This window comes from Gigantopelta aegis, chromosome 4 (assembly GCF_016097555.1).
Source record: "Gigantopelta aegis isolate Gae_Host chromosome 4, Gae_host_genome, whole genome shotgun sequence".
In the NCBI taxonomy this organism is placed as follows: domain Eukaryota; kingdom Metazoa; phylum Mollusca; class Gastropoda; order Neomphalida; family Peltospiridae; genus Gigantopelta; species Gigantopelta aegis.
In genome coordinates, this window is record NC_054702.1 from 25,609,841 (window position 1) to 25,632,470 (window position 22,630).

At 36.3% G+C, this 22,630-nt stretch overlaps 1 protein-coding gene across 4 annotated transcripts in view; it reads left to right on the top strand.

Annotated features, from left to right (window-relative positions):
• Positions 1-11,492, top strand: part of LOC121370263 (tubby-related protein 4-like) — a 150,173-nt gene extending 138,681 nt beyond the window's left edge. For all 4 annotated transcript variants that reach the window (XM_041495390.1, XM_041495392.1, XM_041495393.1 and 1 more), the window contains 2 exons: positions 8,354-8,524; positions 10,062-11,492. In XM_041495390.1, the coding sequence (XP_041351324.1) occupies positions 8,354-8,524; positions 10,062-10,178 (288 nt within the window). In that variant the 3' untranslated portion in view covers positions 10,179-11,492. The remainder of the gene's footprint in view (positions 1-8,353; positions 8,525-10,061) is intronic.
• The last annotated feature ends 11,138 nt before the right edge of the window (positions 11,493-22,630 follow it).

A 22,630-nucleotide genomic window follows, 5' to 3' on the forward strand; every position in this document is an offset into this window, starting at 1 on the left:
TCAGCCATAGTTATCACACATTGGGGAATTTTCTAACAGCAGCATCTTCATGGGCGAAATTGGTTTTCATGCAGAGATAGCAGATGAACTGACAGCCTGCTATTTGCACAGTGGGTCTCATTTGCAGCAAGATTAAAATCACTGACATTGACTTGTATATCTTCTTGACTACCACACAGAGTGCCGGCACATTTAGCAGTTTAATATACTTCAGCACATACTAGAGTCATATATACATACATGTAATCCGGTGTGTGCTGAAAGAGGATACACACTTGGTTTAATTATAATTATCATATACTAATTAATCGATCACCTGGATCCCTGCATATATACAAGATAGAAATGTACTTTTATTTCAATCAGCCAGTAGAAAGGTGCTAGAAAGCCGTGCTAGAAAAACTATATCACACGTCCTTTAGATGGTAATGCGCCCTTTTCAATTGGTCAATTGGTCTCGTCGCTTAGGAGGTAGAAGCTTGTTCCAACCTGTTGTTTACGTAATTCTCTAATCAAAGAGTACCTGACATCACGTAATACGTAACTAACACTGCATGCATTCCTTTTAGTGACGTAATATAGATGAGCTGAGAGAAGGAGTGACGTCACGGTACAAAAATGAAAGTCAGTGAATTTTATAATTATATTTAAATTATAAGAATAATTGAACTACAAAATATCTCTGGTACTCGTCCTTTTGCAAATGTTTTTTCATCTACAAAAGGACTCGTGCCAAAAACTATTAATGTAGCTCATGTGAGAGCGTCTCCACGAGTACTCGGCCATAGCAAGACTTGAGCCCCTTCACAGGACTCGAGTACTGAAGAGCACTCTCAATTTTTTTTTTTTTTTTCCGTCATTTTTCCATGTGGTATAGGGTCATTATAGGGCCATGAGATATGGAGGAAAAACCAAACGTTGAATGTGTGGAAAGCAATACAATGGCGTGATCTGGCATCCATGCTCAGTGCAGGATGGGACGTAGCCCAGTGGTAAAGAGTTCGCTTGATGCACAGTCAGTCTAGGATCGATCCCCGTCAGTGGACCCATTTGGCTATTTCTCATTTCAGCCAGTGCACCATGACTGGTGTATCAAAGGTCTTGGTATGTACTACCCTGTCTGTGGGATGGTGCATATAAAAGAACCCTTGCTGCTAATCGAAAAGAGAGTAGCCCATGAACTGGTGACAGCGGGTTTCCTCTCTCAATATCTGTGTGGTCCTTAACCATATGCCTGACGCCATATAACTGTAAATAAAATGTGTTGAGTGCATCGTTAAATAAAACATTTCCTTCCTTCCTTCCAAGTTCAGTGCTAGAATTAAGATGCATAATGTTATTTTACTTTATTTTTTTGTCTCATTATCATCTAGTGTAAGTGTCTAATACTTGAGTCCGGGTCGAGTTTCACTCTCGAGGACTCGAGTCCAATATTTTACTTTATTTCTTAGTCTCATTATCATCTAGTGTAAGTGTCTAGTACTTGAGTCCGGGTTGAGTTTGACTCTCGAGTACTCGAGCCCAATATTTTAAACTCCTAGAGGGCCTACATTTGAGAAAGCAATGTGGGATACACCTGTCCCAGATGGTTACGCTTGACAACAAGGGGAGCTAACTATTGTTATAGTATGTTTATAAACTTGTCATTTGGTTTGAACAGGATAAAACCAATATCCTTTGTCATGAAATAAACATGATTAATTTTGAACTAAAATCCCACAAGAAGAGTTGGAAATTTATTCCAGTATTTTGTATAATTAGTTTGATGGGGAGCAGGAGTTTTGTATAATTAGTTTGATGGGGAGCAGGAGTTTTGTATAATTAGTTTGTAGGGGAGCAGGAGTTTTGTATAATTAGTTTGTAGGGGAGCAGGAGTGATCATGCACTGGCCGTATAATTTCTAGACAGAAACTGTGATAGCCTTGGATATAAGATTTACTCATGTACAATGCACTAGAATGTTGTCTGATAATGTGTTCCACTGTTTTGTTAACAAAGTTTGTTTTGTTTAACAACACCTCTAGAGCATATTGATTTATTAATTATCGGCTGTTGGATGTCAAACATTTGGTAATTTTAACATATAGTCTTAGAGAAGAATCCCGCTATATTTTTCCATTAGTAGCAAGGGATCTTTTATGTGTACCCATCCCACAGACAGGATAGAACATACCACGTCCTTTGATATACCAGTCATGGTGCACTGGCTAGAGCGAGAAATTGCCCAATTGACCCACCGGCAGGGATCAATCCCAAACTGACTGCACATCAGGCGTGTGCTTTACCCCCTCCCCCTGTATGTACAATACACTACAATGTTGTCTGATAATGTGTTCCACAGTTTTGTATTAAATTATTGTCTTTGCGTGTGATTTATTTACTTTCACTATCTGTCTTAAAAGTATACTACAATGTTGTCTGATAATGTGTTCCACAGTTTTGTATTAAATTATTGTCTTTGCGTGTGATTTATTTACTTTCACTATCTGTCTTAAAAGATTGCTTTTGAAGCCGTTTCATTACAAGTCAGTTCCGTTTTTTCCACTGCATTGTTTTACCGACTTATATTTCGTGTAGAACTAATTCAGTTTTTTCCACCGTATTGTCGTATGGTCTTACTATTTAACTCAACATTTTCCCCATTATTTTATCTTAAATGACATCGCCATTTGCTCCTAATTAAGTTAACTCAACTTCACTCACTGCTATTTCTTACATCATTGTCATTATCGCTGCTTCAATTAAAGTGAATTGACTGTTTTCCACTACCATGTCTTACATTGTTGCCAATTTAACTGGTTCGTTAACAGTTAATTAAGTTTTTTCCACTATCTTGTCTCGGTGTATTTCTGTTTCATGTGGAGTTAAATCACTTTCCCCTATTACTGTGACTTCATGTTTTCTGCTTCACTCGTCAGCTGAATTCATTAGATTTTTTTTTTTTTTAAATTTTTTTTTGTTCTTTACATTTTACGTTTGCTCGTCCTACTGACACGATGTATTGTCTGTAAGAGCGGTTAATGCTATTAGAGATGAGAGTATCTCAGCATGGACAGCTTGTCAGCCTTCACGTGAGCTGTATAAACAATGTGGGTCAATGCTAGTTTAATAACAAGTGATAAAAACCAGGTATTGACACTTCATCGTATGATCCATCTGACGCTAATTCGGGAACTTAAAGAGTCAAATGTATTGATTGACTGTGGCTTCTCCATTCATTCTTTTGTTCATTTCGATCGACTTTTTTTTGGGTGTTTATATCCAATTACGGTTTAAGCACACTGTCCTGGGCATACACCTCAGCTATCTGAGCCGTCTGTCCAGGAGAATGGGTTAGTTGTTAAGTGTTTTAGTGAGAGAGGAGTTGGAGTAGTGGTATTACACCTACCTACTGAATAAAACTTGCTCTGGTTAAGAGCCGGTACCAGACAGCCAACCCGGTACTTATCAGCCTTATGTCTGATGGTCCTGGGCACATACCTCAGCTATCTGGGCTGTGGGTTAGCGGTTAGTTGTTAATGGTTAGTGAGAGAGAAGAGGATGTAGTGGTCTTACACCTGTATACCCATTGAGTAGTTAAAACTTGCTCTGGGTGGGAGCCGGTACCAGGCAGTGAACCCAGTAACTACCAGCCTTATGTCTGATGGTCAGCTATCTGGGCTGTCTGTCCAGGACTGTGGGTTAGTGGTTAGTTGCTAATGGTTAGTGAGAGAGAAGAGGATGTAGTGGTCTTACACCTGCCCATTGAGTTGTTAAAACTCGCTCTGGGTGGGAGCCGGTACTGGGCTGTGAAACCTGTAGCCTACCTGCTAGCCTTATGTCCGATGGCTTAACCATGACACCACTGAGTCTGGTTCCTGGAGTCTGTGAAAAATGCTTCAGATTATATAATGTTCTGTAATGTGATTGGTTATTTAATTCTTTTCTGGGCATCAGATAGACAATATATAATCTGGTGACATCATTAGAAAGTGATGTCATTAGAAAGAGGGACAGGCCAGGTTAACTGTTCATGGGTGTAAGGTTAGATTGTACAAGAAATACTAGACATTCAATTGGTTCCATGGAAAACACTTCAGTTTACGATGGACATAACCACATAGTTTTCAGGTTTGCAGGTGTTATTGTCTATTTGATATTTCATTTTTCACCACAGGCTAACACCTTCAGTCAAAAAATCTAATTTGTGGGCATCAGATAAACAATATCTCCCACAAACATAAAAACTCCATGGGCCGAATTTACATTTACATATATTTACATACACTTACAATGATTAAACACCTGTTTTTAAGAAAAACAGGCTTTGTAAATGTGGCCCCATATGGTTATCTCTTCCTTTTTTCTACCGTGTTCAATTAAGCTACACAGCTGGGGCCTAATTCACTAAACTCTCACAATTTTGCGATCTCGCAGTGCAGTGTTAAAAGATTTGCAAAGAGGATGCTTTGTTGTCTAACAGAGCCTATAAGAAACCTTTGTGAATTAGGCCTTTGATCATTCTTTTCATTTGGAATCCGGTTGTATTGAAAAATACCACTTTCTGAATCAAGTCTTGTTTGGTCCTCCCAACATTTCTCGGTTTCTCCATTCACCAGTGCTTTAACCTTGCTTCATTATTATACATGGTACAAGACTGCAGGATGTACGTGGCTCTGGAGACTGCGGCTCTGTTTGACATGGATACAGTCATTGGTGTCTACCAGCTTCAGGGCCCATGCTTATAAAACTTAAAGTCTAGACTTTAATAAAGTCCAGACTTTAACGTAATGCTATTTGAATAGCGTTGCCATGACGTTAAAGTCTAGACTTTATTAAAGTCTAGACTTTAAGGTTTATAAGCACGGGGCCAGGTCATACAAGGAATGATATGTTTTATTTAATGATGCACTCAACACATTTTATTTACGGTTACATGTATATGGCGTCAGAAATATGGTTAAGGACTACACAGATATAGAAAGAGAAAACGTGCTGTTGCCACTTTATTGGCTACTCTTTTCGATTAGCAGCAAGAGATCTTGTATCTGCACCATCCCACAGACAGGATAGTACATACCACGACCTTTGTTACACCAGTTGTGGAGCACTGGCTGAAACGAGAAATAACTCACTGGGGCCACCGACGGGGATCAATCCTAAACTGACCACACATCAAGTGAGCGCTTTACCACTGGGCTACATCCCACCCCCAGGTCATACAAATCTACAACTGTGAGATTCCAGATGTGCTCTTTCGTGTTTTTGTGTGTTGAGTGTGTCATTAAATAGAACATTCCTTCCTTCCTTCTTTCATGTTTTTGAGGCAGGATGTCACTCGGTGCTAAAGTGCTTGCCTGAGGATATGGCAAGTTTATGGAAATGTGCATATAAAAGATTCCTTTCTGCTGATGTGTGGCAGCAGTGGGGTGCCCACTCTTTCTCCACCTAGTTTGTCAATAACCATACATTAATTATAGGCACCACATAATCCTAGTTTTAAAAATTATTGATGTGTTGTTGTACAAACCTCCCATTCCTTTCAGTTAAAAACATAACTGATAAATTCTACTAGTGTGAGCTTGTTCAGATGTACTCTGTGAAAAAACACTTCACATAAATCTACACTTGTAAAACTTCAGATGTACTCAATTTTTTTTTTTTTTTTTAATCTCCAAGTGAATGTTTAAAAAAAAAAAAATTCTAGAATGTGTTCTAATATTGTTTTTCGTGTTCTTTCATTTGATCCTCCACACGAAGATCAACAAGGCTGGTGCTTTGTGTGTGTCACTTTTAACAGATAATTGAGACGTGCTGGAGCTCTCTTATCTCAGAAGAGCAGATTTATTAGAGTTCCCCGTCATCTCAGCGTTCGGTTACTTCGTCCACGCTATATTGACTTTGTAATAAGCTACATGGGTTGGATGCTGTCCGATATATTGGTTCTTCTCCATTGATATGAAGTGTGATCTGTTCTCTCAGGATTGGCATTAAAAACGAATATTCTTTGATACTTTTGTCATTTATGTAATGTAACACATTTGGTAAAGTCAAGGCTGTATGTTTTTTCTTCATTTTGAAAGTTGTATCTCTCTCTCTCTCTCTCTCTCTCTCTCTCTCTCTCTCTCTCTCTCTCTCTCTCTCTCTCTCTCTCTCTCTCTCTCTCTCTCTCTCTCTCTCTCTCTCTCTCTGTGTTTTGATGTATTTGTATGTCTGTTTTGATGTATTTGTGAGTTTTGATGTATTTGTATTTATATATTGGGTGTGTCTGTGTGTATTGATGTGTGTACATATCTATGCAAGCATGCTTGTGTGTGTTTGTATTCTTTTGTATAGTTTTTTTTTTTCATTTGTATTTGTATTGATTTGTGTATATTGGGTGTGTTTGTGTGTCTTGGTGTGTGTATATGCCTATTCAAGCATGCTTGTGTGTGTGTGTATTCTTTTGTATAGGTGTTTTAAATTTGTATTTGTATTGATTTGTGTTTATTGGATGTGTTTGTGTGTATTGATGTGTGTGCATGAATCTGCAAGCATGCATGCTTGTGTGTGTTTAATTGTATTGTTTTATATAGGTGGTTTTTTGTATGACTACATGCATATGGGTGTTTGTCTTTCAGATGTAAGATGCTGATTTAGATGGTAAAAGCTAAAACTCTTTATTCTATATTTTAAATTTAAGTACTGTATACAGTTTTAAACTGTTAAATCAGTGATTTTTAACAATTTCAGATCAAATCCAAATTTATAAAATCTATTTTATGTTTAAAAAAGAAGGAAATGTTTTATTTAACAACACACTCAACACATTTGTTTATTTACCGTTATATGGCTTCGGACATATGGTTAAGGACCACACAGATATTGAGAGTGGAAACCCGCTGTCACCACTTCATGGGCTACTCTTTTTGATTAGCAGCAAAGGATCTTTTACATGCACCATCCCATAGACAGGATAACCGAGAAATAGCCGAATGGGCCCACCGACGGGGATCAATCCCAGACCGACCGCGCATTCATTTATGTTTAAAAAGAAAAAGAAGAAATCTAACTTCATATATAACTTTACCTTCTCCATGGTCAAATGTTCTGTATTTGAGCCCTGGGCTACATCAATAATAAAAATCCCTGTTGCATATTGTTTATTAAATTACCAAGTGTTGATCGCTGCTGTTACAAGTCTTATTTGTTGTTGTTTTCATTCACAAATGTTGCCTTGTCTTGGAAATGAAAATTTTGTACGTAAAAACTCTCCAAATGAAGAGAACCACTGGGAAGACAATTAATTAGTTCAAACAGATTTTCTTCATCTCTCGTTCACGCATGCTTCTGAATAATTCATCAGTGCCAAATATGGCATCATTGTGCAAATTGAATGAGGGAATTAAAGTCTAAATAGGACGCACAGCACTGTTCCAATGTAGGATCAGCTTCCCTGTAGGACGTGCATATAGCTGTCTTGGACTACAGCCGATGACAAATTAGTCATGATTAATGGTCGTACATCGGGCTAATACACATTGTGTGGATGCAGATGTATAACAAAAGCTGCTTCTAGTGTCGGAAAGCTCTTTTGTAAGAGCGCTTTTGATCTACTGCACGTTTATAAGGTTTTGAATTTAAACAATGTACATAATTTTATATGCTGTCATTAATTCAGTATGTTCTTAATTTACTGTGAAATTATTTAATTTCATGGGTTTAATGTTGTTGTTTTTTTTGTTTTTGTTTTTTAACACATTTCATAGGGTACTTGTGGAACAAAAAGATTACATGGAAATTAGCCCAGTGGTAAAGTACTCATTTGATGCGTGGTCGGTTTGGGATCGATCCCCGTTGGTGGACCCATTGGGCTATTTCTCATTCCAGCCAGTGCACCACAACTGGTATATCCAAGGCCATGGTATGTGCTATCATGTCTGTGGGATGGTGCATATAAAAGATCCCTTGCTACTAATGAAACAAATGTAGCAGGTTTCCTCTCTGTGACTGTGTCAAAATAACCATATGTTTGACATCCATTAGCAAATGAGTAATAAATCGGTGTGCTCTAGTGGTGTCATTAAACAAAACAAACTTTCTTTCCATGCATTTGTTATTGAGGTATTGGTATAACATGAAAATAGCTCATTACTATACCAATACATGTATGTGAAGCAATATTACCATTGTTATATATGAAGCAATATTACCATTGTTATATATGAAGCAATATTACCATTGTTATATATAAAGCAATATTAGTATTGTTATATATGAAGCAATATTACCATTATTATTAGATCATCACAGACGGTCGGTTGGATTCATGACCATTAAAACTGACTGCTCTCTGTAAAAAAAAATCTAATGAACATTTTTACCTGGTTTTCAGCTTCGGAGGGTTCGAGGCCACGGAGGGCGTACGAGCAACCAGCAGCAGTTTGTGATGCACAACAAGGCACCGCTGTGGAACGAGAACAGCCAAGTGTACCAGCTCGACTTCGGGGGCCGCGTCACGCAGGAGTCGGCCAAAAACTTCCAGATAGAGTTCCGTGGAAAACAGGTACCAAACACACATTAAATTTTATATATTTTTTTTTAATTTAGCACAAAATGGGTTGGTTATTGTAATGAATATGGGTGAGGGTGGAAGAAGCAAAAAAAGAAAAGAAAAAAACCCCCACAAAAAAAAGATGACAAAATCAGGAGTGTTATCTGTATTAGAATAAAGGATAGTTTAATCCTGAAATGCTTTAACTGTTATTGAATTGGGGCTATTTACACAATGCATGCAAATTGGTTTACGCATAAGATAGTTTGGACAAGGTCTACAGCAGATTTACCTTATGCATTTGGGCCCTTTGTTATGCAGTCACCTTCTGACTTCAACTCTGTACATTCTCATGAAATTAAACACACAGAATCAGACTCCTGAATTAAAACACATCAGACTATATAGCACAAGGTAGAGTCGAAAGGATATTTTGACAAGTTTGTCCTCCCCATATCTGGAGGTCATGCTTCCATGAATCATCCAGCAAGCAGATAAAAGATTTGTTGACAGGTCTAGCTGCATTGTAGTTTTAAGCACATCAAAGGTCATTGGGTTGCAGACACTTACAGGTCATAATTTTACATACATCCTGACTGTATGTATGTATGTACCTGTATATGTATGTAAAATGATTGTATAGTGAAACCTTATTAAAGCGGACACTGAACAAACCAAAATCCTGTCCAAAACCGGTCAAGTTCCACGGTCCTGAATTTTCTGAATTGTAAAACACTACTCTCTAAACACTGAATTCTGTCTAAATCGGATAAATAGTAGGTCCCCAACATATCTGGTTTACACAGGTTTCACTGTATATTACAAAGAAAGAAATGTTTTATTTAACGACGCACTCAACACATTTTATTTACGGTTATATGGTGTCAGATATATGGTTAAGGACACAAATAGTGAGAGAGGAAACCCGCTGTCGCTACTTCATGGGCTACTCATTTCTGTTAGCAGCAAGGGATCTTTTATATGCACCATTCCACAGACAGGATAGTACATACCACAGCCTTTGATGTACCAGTCGTAGTACACTGGCTGGAACAAGAAATGGTCCAATGGGTCCACCGACGGGGATCAATCCTAGACTGACCGCACATCAAGCGAACACTTTACAACTGGGCTATGTCCCGCCTCTGTATATTACAAATACACTTATGTAATTTGAACACATTCATATGATTTTATACAGCATTCTGTTACACTTACTCATGTCTGAACCTGTTTCATGATTTTATACAGCATTCTGTTACACTTACTCATGTCTGAACCTGTTTCGTGATTTTATACAGCATTCTGTTACACTTACTCATGTCTGAACCTGTTTCGTGATTTTATACAGCATTCTGTTACACTTACTCATGTCTGAACCTGTTTCGTGATTTTATACAGCATTCTGTTACACTTACTCATGTCTGAACCTGTTTCATGATTTTATACAGCATTCTGTTACACTTACTCATGTCTGAACCTGTTTCATGATTTTATACAGCATTCTGTTACACTTACTCATGTCTGAACCTGTTTCGTTTTTTTTCAGGTGATGCAGTTTGGCCGCATTGATAGCAACGCGTACACTCTGGATTTTCAGTACCCGTTCACTGCCATCCAGGCCTTCGCTGTAGCTCTGGCAAATGTCACGCAGAGACTTAAATAGAAACCTTATTGTTTTTGACATATCTCCAGAGAACATGTTCCCGATTCGTTCAAATTACACAGGATTAATTTATTACAGGAATCTCTCAAAGACTATTAGAACTGTGTAACCTGCTTTTACAAACATGCATACATCTATCCAGCCTTGAAATATAGGTGTTTCATTTCATAAATGGCATCATAAAAGCTGACACAAATATTATTTTGAAACAACGTGCAATATATATATATACTGCTGTGTTATTATTTGTCACTGCAAATGTAACTGGCGATTGTCGTTTGTGAACAGTTTTTAATTTTAAAATGTTTTAAATTCTTAGCAAAGTAAGGTTAAAGAAACTGTTCTGAGTTCACTGCCATTGTAAGATGTTTCCGGCTAATAAAATCTTTTAACAAAATATCAGTGTTTGGAATATCAGTGTCCGGATATTCGATGTGTTTCTGGTCATCTTAATGTTTGCAAGTAGCCCAAACTGGATTTGGTCTCCCAGCGATTTCATATGTACCAAAACATATACAGTAAAACCTGTCCAAACCGGACCCTGAACATACCGGAATCATCTCAAAACCGGCTGAGTTTAATGGACCCAGAGTTTTTAACTTCTAAAACGGGACCCTCTAAACACTGGATCCTGTCTAAACCAGATAAATATTAAGTCCCCAGCATGATCTGGTTTAGACAGGTTTCACTGTGTATATATATATATATATATATATATATATATTAGGAAATAAAATGTTTGATCTATTACAAACACTAGGATGATGAAAAACACATTTAATATACAGCCACTAATATGCTATGCAGTGATAATACATTTAATATGTAATTCCAGTCATTAAAACATCTCTGTTAGTCGGCAACATCTTAACAATGGCAACATACTCAGGATAGTACATGTCTCTTTAAGTAATGTCAAGCAGCTTTTGATATGCTCGGATTTGACTGGGTGTGAAAGGTTGGTAGAATCTTTAGGAATCTAGTCCAATTCTGCATTCATAATTAGCCATTTCTCCACATAGGGTTCTATTCAATCAATTTGCATAAGAAATTTTAAGAAAAAAAAGAGTAATTTAGGAGTTGTTTAACAAATTACCATAAAACAATACTATATATTCATTTTAATGTATGTGTGCTTCTATACCTCATTCCAGTGACTGAACTTGTGTGTGTGTGTGGGGGGGGGGGGGGGAGCTTTCAGTTTGGCTTGACCTGAAGAGAAGAAATGTTTTAAAAGTAACACAAAGTTTAAATTTTGTGTGTGTAATTCTTAACATGTTGGTCAGGATCTAAATAAAACAGCATAACCTGTCATCTGCTCTACGAAAAATGATAATTGGTTTATCCTACACATACTACAGACTGGATCTCCAGTGGTAAAATAACAAAAAAAACCCCCAAAAAAACCCACCCACCCACCCACCCAATAATACATTTTACAATGGTTAAAGATGGATTAATCATTCAATGAAAGATTAATCAATTATGGAGTTAATTTTTCTAGGATAAATTGTCAGTTAAAAAATTATAAATTTTTTAATTAGTATACTTATAATACTTCAGGTTTCCGTTTTTTATGTTGCGCTCCCTCCCTAGAATGCCACTGGGCTATTTCTCATTCCAGTGCATCACGACTGGCATATTAAAGGCCATAACATGTGCAATCCTGTCTGTGGGGTGGTGCGTATAAAAGATCCTTGCTACTAACGGAAAAATGTAGCAGGTTTCCTCTAGGACTATATATAAAAATTACCACTTGATTAACATCCAATAACCGATGATAAATAAATCAGGGTGCTCTAGTGGTGTTGTTAAACAAAACAGACTTTAACATTAACTATTCCCTCCCTAGAACAAAATGTACATCTGTGTCTCCAGCTGTACGTGAAGTTGAGCGTCTACACATGATGCTATATCGGTTGGTACCGTAATACTGATCAGCTGTGCCAGCCCATGTCTTTATCCCTGTGTATCAGTCAGTACACCGAGATGATGGTATTCAATGATGATGTTATTCGATGATGATGTTATTCGATGATGATTAAACAACTTGTTTATTACAGTACACTGAATTCTAAACCTTCTTGTGGGTGGGACGTAGCCCAGTGGTAAAGTGCTCGCTTGATGCGCGGTCGCTTTGGGATCGATCCCCGTCGGTGGGATGGTGCACATAAAAGATCCCTTTCTGCTAATCGAAAAGAGTAGCCCATGGAGTGGCAACAGCAGGATTCCTCCCTCAATATCTGTGTGGTCCTTAACCATATGTCTGACACCATATAACTATAAATAAAATGTGTTGAGTGTGTCGTTAAATAAACCATTTCCTTCCTTCCTTATCCCTGTTTATCAGTCAGTACACTGAGATGATATTATCTGATATTAACTTCTTTATTACATTACAGTGAATTCTAAACCTTCTTATGCGAGTTGATGATGATTTCAATCTGAATGACAGTTTTGAGTGTTATTCATTATAGCTAATTAACTGGGATATCTCTGTTAACACAGACATGCTATGTTTCCTTTTAATCTGTAGCATATTTCTAAGGTGCTAGACCACAGTAGGAAGGAATTAAAATAGTTCAATATGTTTGGGGGGTTTTCATATCAAACTCTCTTGTCCATTTGCAAGACCTAGTAGCTCACTTTTTGTAAACTGATACATCATTGTTTAAGTGATTAAATTGCACCCAGGTTGTATTTGAATGAATTCTTGGGTGATGAACTGCAGTTAGCTTATTTTACCATTGGCAAGTCAGAAGAATTTTCATCATCATGGCATGGGGTCTTAATTAGTGCTTCCTTGATCAAGTCCATTTTCCATCCAAACATTACAAATCGTCATGAATCAAATCCTTTACAAATGTCATTATTGTGTTTAAGCAATAATCATATTATAATCTGTCAAGTAGTTAATGAGATACAACTTTGCTATTTCTCATTTCTATTAAAAAAAAGCTTAAATATGAGCTACTTCGTTTTACCATTGGACGGCAGCACACATAGGTTTTACTGCAGCTGTTCATTATGTTACACGGTCATAAGATTTGAAAATATACCTGAATGTTGCTTCTTTCCATGTATAATAATTTCACTGGGCCACATTGTTTTAAACTCTATTATTGGCTAATAAATAGGATATCAAATTGACTACCATTGCATATCAAGTTTATGTCCCTTGATAAATAAAGCTCACCACAAATGAAAAGTCTTTTACGCAGGATAAAGACTTAATACAAAGTGGGCGCTATAGTCTAATATCCTATAAATATCTTCTTAGGAAGCCACAAGTGGGAACACTAGTGGGTTGGTGTGTGTGTGTGTGTGTGTGTGTGTATGCACATGTTTTATTTCAGAACATGGACTGACTACCAACCCCCTCTCCCCCCCCCCCCCCAACAAAACAGACATTTATATTATTAATCATGGGGCGTGGGAAAGATGGTCAACAAATAGCTGTTATAAAAGTGAGATACAATATTGATGGGGGTGGAATGGGGGTGGGGTGGGGGACACAAGCTATTTAAGTGAGTGTGGGAGCAGGCTCCACCAGACAATTATTATCTCTGAATAATGGATAACTTTAAATGGAATTTCCTAGCAGCTCAACAACAACACAGCAATAATCTGGATGACAGTTGTCAGCTATTTTAAAAATTACTGTTTGGCCTCAAGTTAATGGCACAGAAAAGTGATATTATATTGGAATATAAATCAAACTAAACCTGGAACCTGGTATCATTCAAGATGTAGCCGGTCGAAATGTGGACCTGTACACAAGTAATTCATTGCTGTCTCATGGCAAACTGTGACATCATAAAATGCTCTCTCTCTAATTTTTTTAAAACTGTCTCTAAGAAACTCATTTTAACAGACATTACAAAAGACGTTATGTATGTTTATCTGTCGTGCCAGGATTCATCAAAGGGGAAAAAATCCTTAGAACTCATCTGATTCCATTGAATGCTTCTGTTTTTTTAAAGAAAAAAAAAGTGTGTTGGAGATTTATATGTTCTTTTCCTACATCTGAATTTAATTAGAAAATAGTTTACAAGAAACCGACAGAATGTAATAAGACTTAAAACACATTTGTAGATTCAATCACTTGATCCATATCTCACTATCGATTATGGACTTGTAGATTTGTAAGTGGCATTCGAAGCCTGTATCCATGACCTCTTTTTTAAAAAATGAAATCCAGTGTTTTAATGGCTTCCGAAAACTGTCCGTGTTCTTCAACTTCTTTATTGAAATGTCCTTCATCTTTGATGGCATCCTCTTTCCCTGCACACAAACACAGACACACTTTTACAAGACCCTGCAGTTTTCCTTGTCTTTTGTCCAATGTTACTTTTATATCTGGTTTATGAATTTAAATGCATTTTAAATTTCTTCTTCATACATAAAGAAAAAGGAAATTTTCCCATGTTAAACTAGACTCTACAAATAAAAATAGTAATAGGAAACAGATGAAAGTTTAACATACAAGTGCAGTAAATCTATACTCTTAAAAAAAAGTAGGAAAACTAATAAAAATTTACAATTGCCAAAATTGTAAGGTATATATTAGCTGTGGGGAATGGTTATACGATAATAGTGAATTAATTGGGCAAATATTACAACTGGTAGTTCAGTATTACAGTAGGTTTTATGACCACCAAAGATCTTGAAGGACGATTGGGGTCAGAAGTGAAATTTGAAAGTTGATATTTTTTTATCAGTAAATCACAAATTCAAACAATGAAAATGACTAAAAACAAAACAATAACAACTGTATGGTCAACAGAATAAAAAAGATTGACAGAAATAATGTTCCACGGTGATTAATGGGCCTTCCTGGAAATTGTCAAAATTGAGAATGACACCCCACGCACGTGTACGGGGAAACTGTGTGATGCATGTGCAAATTATGGAATGTGTTTCGGTGTGTTGATAAACAGACCTGAACGTTCTTTACTAGGATGTCTGTGGTCTAATGGTTGATATTAATATTTCAGGTTCCCCTACTTTTTTTTGAAGTGTATATATACAATGAAAACAAAAATTAAAAAAATTAAAAATTTCAAAACACGGAGAACCATTTGCTGTAACATAATCATCAACAACAAACATTTTCAGAGTAAGACAGTTAATTAGTTTCTGGTAGATGAGAGTCATTTTTACCGAGAGGCATACTTTCCTAGATGTAGTTTTAATGACACCACAAAGCAAAGTGCTGGAAGAAACACCATCTTTATAATATTCAGGATTTAAGTTGCCCTTCGTCAAAAGTTCAATTAGGCTAATAATATTTCAATAAATTGCAAAAAAAAGCTAATTTGAAAATCAAATAAAAAAAACTAACTTTTTTTTAAAGAGCGTTAGCTCTTTTATTTGGTGTAGTTAAGTGAAACTTGACATACAGATTAAACATTTTGGACCACAATTTCCCAAATTGCTACATTTTGGTGATCAGTTGAAGACCTGGAGACAGAAATTTTGAAAAACAGAAATTTTGAAAAAACTATAACTGAAATAATACAAATGATAATTAAAAAACACGTTAAAACTTTATTTAAAGCAACCATTGGTATCCATACACAATCAAATCTAAAGTTTATTTAGTATTTTGTGCAAAAATAATTGAAAGAAAAATATTAAGACTAACCCAGAGTTAATTTAGCCATGCTTTGGACAACTAGGCCCTGAATATTGCTTATACACATGTACAGTGTATTATGTTCACAGTTAAATGGCTACTGAAGAGGGACAGCTGCCAGTTTCCAGACAAGTGCAATCTACAAGAGTTGTTTTTTTCACAGTGTAACAGCATATCAGTGTTCAAAATGTCAGTGGATAGATTGTTAACAGGCAGTATATCAATGGACAAAATGTCAGTGGATAGATTGTTAACAGGCAGCATATCAATGAACAAAACGTCAGTGGATAGATTGTTAACAGGCAGTATATCAATGGACAAAAAGTCAGTGGATAGATTGTTAACAGGCAGCATATCAATGAACAAAACGTCAGTGGATAGATTGTTAACAGGCAGCATATCAATGGACAAAACATCATCCTATTAAGGTGGTCATCATCCTATTAAGGTGGTCAGGGATATGATATGCTTTCAAGAAGTAAAAGCTGAAATAATCTTTAAAAAGTAGAAAACTCTATACCATAGTTAAATAAAAGTAATTTTCACTGTTTCATATCAAATTCAGTGTGTTTTGTGAAAATAATTTTATGGGAGGGGAACAAAACCCCCAAAACAAGATGAAATTAGACAATCATAAAAAGTTAAAAAATTACACCCCTGAGCTGTATCCTAGTCAGAATGCCAGCTTCAGATCATACATTTCTAAAACCCTAATCCTTTCCATAACCCAGATTTATTCACAGACTTGAACTTATTCTCAGTGAATTAAGTTAATAAATAATGAATTAAGATACGTGTACACAGGTTGAGATTTTGACCAATATGAGATTTTATTAAGTCAAAAGCATCAATGTTTTATTTATTCATCTTTCATACAAATGTATAGTAATCAGTTGTTTTATTATCATTATTGTTGAGTTTGAGCATTTCTTAGTCGATATTCACATTATATTTTAAATATATACTGATGGAAAGAAATAAGGAAACACATAAATGGTAACAGCAAATAGTGACTACAACCAAAACTCTCATCCACTTTATCGTGCAGTTTACCGTGTTACTGGTAGTCAACCACACAGTTCTAACATTCAATGCCACACTACATCGTTGTATTTTACACATACGTAACTACTCTATAGTCTCTCTCATCATTCTATTAAAAAATCATTGTAAATAAATTCAGTTTGGTTTGACGTAAGAAGAAAAGTAATTTGATTTTAAAATTAGTTTTTTTTGTCAATTTATTGAAATATTAGCCTGATCGGAAATAAATTACATAGTATAAAAATAAAAATGCTATCCCTGTGGGACGGATTATAGTAGTGAATTAAATTTGGTCTCAAATATCATGCGTTCCCTTCTTTATTTCCATTGGTGTATTTGTGATATAACTGTATGCAGCATAATGTTTTAACTTTTAATATCCTTCTTAGCCAGTTTACTTCATATTCAGGACAAATTGATTAACCAGTGCCACAGGAGCATATCTTTAAGAGAGTTAAACAAGGCAATACAAAACAAAAACAAAAAGTGAAGTAAGAACAAAAGAGAAAAAAATGCTTTGAATTTGATTCATGATTACTACATGTGGATCTGTGTTATGTCATACATGTGGATCTGTGTTATGACATACATGTGGATCTGTGTTATGTCATACATGTGGATCTGTGTTGTGCCATACATGTGGATCTGTGTTATGTCATACATGTGGATCTGTGTTATGTCATACATGTGGATCTGTGTTATGTCATACATGTGGATCTGTGTTATGTCATACATGTGGATCTGTGTTATGCCATCATGTGTTATGCCATCATGTGGATCTGTGTTATGTCATACATGTGGATCTGTGTTATATCATACATGTGGATCTGTGTTATGTCATACATGTGGATCTGTGTTATGTCATACATGTGGATCTGTGTTATGTCATACATGTGGATCTGTGTTATGTCATACATGTGGATCTGTGTTATGCCATCATGTGTTATGCCATCATGTGGATCTGTGTTATGTCATACATGTGGATCTGTGTTATGCCATCATGTGGATCTGTTTTATGTCATACATGTGGATCTGTGTTATGTCATACATGTGGATCTGTGTTATGCCATCATGTGGATCTGTTTTATGTCATACATGTGGATCTGTGTTGTGCCATACATGTGGATCTGTGTTATGCCATACATGTGGATCTGTGTTATGTCATACATGTGGATCTGTGTTATGTCATACATGTGGATCTGTGTTATGTCATAGATGTGGATCTGTGTTCATGCTGTGTTATATCATCATGTGGATCTGTGTTATGCCATCATGTGGATCTGTGTTATGTCATACATGTGGATCTGTGTTATGTCATACATGTGGATCTGTGTTATGTCATACATGTGGATCTGTGTTATGTCATACATGTGGATCTGTGTTATGTCATACATGTGGATCTGTGTTGTGTGGATCTGTGTTATGTCATACATGTGGATCTGTGTTATGTCATACATGTGGATCTGTGTTGTGCTGTGTTGTGCCATACATGTGGATCTGTGTTATGCCATACATGTGGATCTGTGTCATGTCATCATGTGGATCTGTGTTATATCATACATGTGGATCTGTGTTATGTCATACATGTGGATCTGTGTTATGTCATACATGTGGATCTGTGTTATGTCATCATGTGGATCTGTGTTGTCATATATGTGGGTCTGTGTTATGTCATACATGTGGATCTGTGTTATGTCATACATGTGGATCTGTTATGTCATACATGTGGATCAGTATTGTCATACATGTGGATCTGTTATGTCATACATGTGGATCTGTGTTATGTCATCATGTGGATCCGTGTTGTCATACATGTGGATCTGTGTTATGCCATACATGTGGATCTGTGTTATGTTATACATGTGGATCTGTGTTTTAAAAACAACAGCCAATTAACTTTTTCTTAATCAAAGTGAAAAGACATAACTACTGTTAAGACAATTCTCAAATTAGCTGCTAAATGTATTTTGAAATAAATGCACCCAATACAGTTTCTGTTGATACTGGGTTAACTGGACACTGATAGGCTAAACCCATTTCCACCTTTTGTGATTTCAGTTTTCATTAAAAACCTTTTCGACTACTGTTTATTTGAAAATTAAATTTGAACATCAGTCTGTACAACCTAAAATTAATATTAGAATTTGTTTTCATCTTTCAAGTGGTACGACCTAAATGTATAAAAACAATGTGTGCTACTTATGTTTCATTACTGTTCTTATACCAAATACTTATTACAGCATGGGAAGTTTTCTTCCACCATAAACCATTTTATCTAGCACTATAGGCTAGTTATGCTTTACATTCCTTCATGTGTTAATACTGTGGCATTGTCACATACCTGTGGAACTGTGTTATGTCATACATGTGGATCAGTGTTATGTCATACATGTGGATCCGTGTTGTCATACATGTGGATCTGTGTTATGTCATACATATGGCTCTCTGTTATGTCATACATGTGGATCTATGTTATGTCATACATGTGGATCTGTGTTATTTCATACATGTGGATCTGTTGTCATACATGTGGAACTGTGTTATCCCATACATGTGGATCTGTGTTATGTTATACCTGTGGATCTGTGTTATGCCATACCTGTGGAACTGTGTTATGCCATACATGTGGATCTGTGTTATGTCATACATGTGTATCTGTGTTATGTCATACATGTGGATCTGTGTTATGTCATCATGTGGATCTGTGTTATGTCATACATGTGGATCTGTTATGTCATACATGTGGATCTGTGTTATGACATACGTGGATCTGTGTTGTGACATACATGTGGATCTGTGTTATGACATACATGTGGATCTGTGTTATGTCATACATGTGGATCTGTGTTATGTCATACATGTGGATCTGTGTTATGACATACATGTGGATCTGTGTTATGTCATACATGTGGATATGTGTTATGTCATAGATGTGTATCTGTGTTATGTCATACATGTGGATCTGTGTTATGTCATCATGTGGATCTGTGTTATGTCATACATGTGGATCTGTGTTATGACATACATTGTAACTGGTGAATATGTTTTACATTCCTAGTCTCTTTTTGTTTCCAATATCAGGCTGCTGTTGTGATTTTCAGCTTTCTGCTTTTTATGTGCCAAACAAAATTTATGTGCAATTCACTTTTTTAATAATAAAAGTTGTGAATATTTTATAGTCTTTGTTCAGTTTAATTTTCATTAAGCGAGTACTCTATTATATATAAAGTACATATTGCCACCCTCACCCATTCATTTTTAATAAAACTGATGTACTGTATGAATATTACATGTTGCCATAGTAACATAATTTATCCCAAGCTGTTGACATCATGTAGTACATACAGCTTGGTATGTTCTAGACTTGATATATACTGTCGTTATGAAAATGAAAGGATACTTGTTTAATGACACCTGAGAGTATTTTAAACTACAGTGAAACCTCTCAAAACCAGATTCTGTGTAAACCGGAATTTCCTAAAAAAAATGGACATTTTTTATGGTCCCTTTTTAGATATCTGTACAAAAGAAAACCTCTCTAAACCGGACACCTCTTAACAAAAGACATTTTACTTGGTCCCGAGGGAGTCTGGTTTGGAGGAGTTTCACTGTACACATGTATATGGCTGTTTGATGTTTATAGTGACAGATCCTAGTTTTTAAACACTACTACATATTTTTCACTCTTAAAAGCCGTTTTTAACAATTGAAATCAGATATTACATAGATTTTGTTGTTTGGATTATCCATTTCTGTACATCCGAAATGTTTTTGGTCATCCTGGTGTTCACAAAATGCATTTTTCATATTTTTAAAAACTCCTGTCTCTCTGAGAAGTAGCGTTTATGAAGATGTGCTCTAGTCTATATTTAAGGGTATTTCCCGGTTTCAACATCACAGACTCTTGTTTAACTGTATTTTAACTTTATCCAGATGGGTTACAGGTTTGTAGATTAACCAAATTTAGTGTCTATTTTTACAGGTTGGAACTAGGGTCTGTGACATTAAGATATGATTATTTTGACACTGTCAAGAATACATCATTTTTAATTAGTTACTATGTTTTTCACATCCAATAGAAAGGAAAATGTGCTTACATTATTAATAAAACTTGGAAGAATTTATATTAGAGTGAACACCGTGAGATTTATAGTATCATACAGCAAAAACAGGTTTGTTTTGTTTAACGACACCACTAGTGCACAATGATTTATTAATCATCAGCTATTGGATGTCAAACATTTGGTAATCTTGACATATAGTCTTAGAGAGGAAACTCACTACATTTTTCCATTAGTAGCAATGGATCTTTTATATGCACCATCCAACAAACAGGATAGCACATACCACAGCCGTTGATATACCAGTCATGGTGCACTGGCTGGAACGAGAAATAGTCCAATGGGCCCACCGACGGGGATCGATCCCAAACCATCGGTGCCTCAAGCAAGCGCTTTACCACTAGGCCATCATACAGCACTGTCTCGTGTATGTGAGATATTGACATATAACTGGCTTCTCTACAGTGATGATTGATGCCAGAGCCAGACAATCGAGAGCTGTCAACCCCTAAATGTTTTAAACCGTGAGATTTGTTCTACATGTTCATGTATACCTAGGCTCCAGGGGCTACAGGCTCCTGGTCAGGTTCAGGACAATGCCTGGGTAGGGCGTCTCATTGGGGGCAAAGCCCTCCTCCAAATTACTGTTAATTAAATACAGTGAAACCTCTCAAGACCAGACCCTCTGTAAATGGGAATTCCCTCAAAACCGGATGCTTTACAGAGTCCCTTTTTAAAAGCCAAGATAGAACTTAACCTCTCTAAACCGGATCCCACTTAAAACGGGACATTTGTCTAGGTCCCATGGGTGTCCGGTTTAGAGGGGTTTCACTGTATATTGTAAGGCCTCTGGTAGCAATAGGTTTCAGAAATGACATTACAATTGACATTTCTTAGATGTTTTGACGTTGAGCATGAGCATTCATTTCACAGTGTTACGAAAAGACTATTTAAACAATCCTAGTGTTATATGTGTTGATAACAGATGAGAATGTTCAGAATGTACTAAAGTTTCGACAAAACAAAAATTGTAGATATTTTTAAGGACATGAGATTTGACATCTTGAACATGAGAACATGATTTTGAAAACCCCCAAACCATGAGTCTTACAGCAGAAACATGAGAGTTGACAGGTCTGAATTCAGCGAAATTAGCATGATGAAATTGCGGTGTAAAAATTGCTGTCTACAACCTACGAGTTAACTCCAAGCACAAGTGCAGGAAGTAAGCTGTGTAGTTGAAAGAGATATTTTAAATTTCTTTTAAACCCAGTCACTGAGGATACCCTATGTAAGAAATGGAATACCACTCATGTCTATTAGAAACCATTCATCTTGCAACTCTTGCTGTTACTTGTTAGCTACATTTAGAAACAACTCATTAGAAACGTGGGGTCTAATTCACAAAGATCTCTTAGGCTCTATTAGACAACAAAGCATCCTCTTTGCAAGTCTTTTAGCATTGCACTGCGATATCGCAAAGTTGTGAGAGTTTAGTGAATTAGGTCCCTGGTCTCCAATGGCCACTCGTATATCTATACCAAGTTTTAGTCTCTTCTGGGGTTTTTCTTTTAACATCTAAATAACAGGACACTTTTGCTGCTTCTCTCACAAAGCAAAAGGAAATTGTAATTTAAATTTTTCATGACTCCCAATCAGCTGTTTAGAAAACGAGCCGAAATAGAACATCATTCAAGATGTTTTATGTA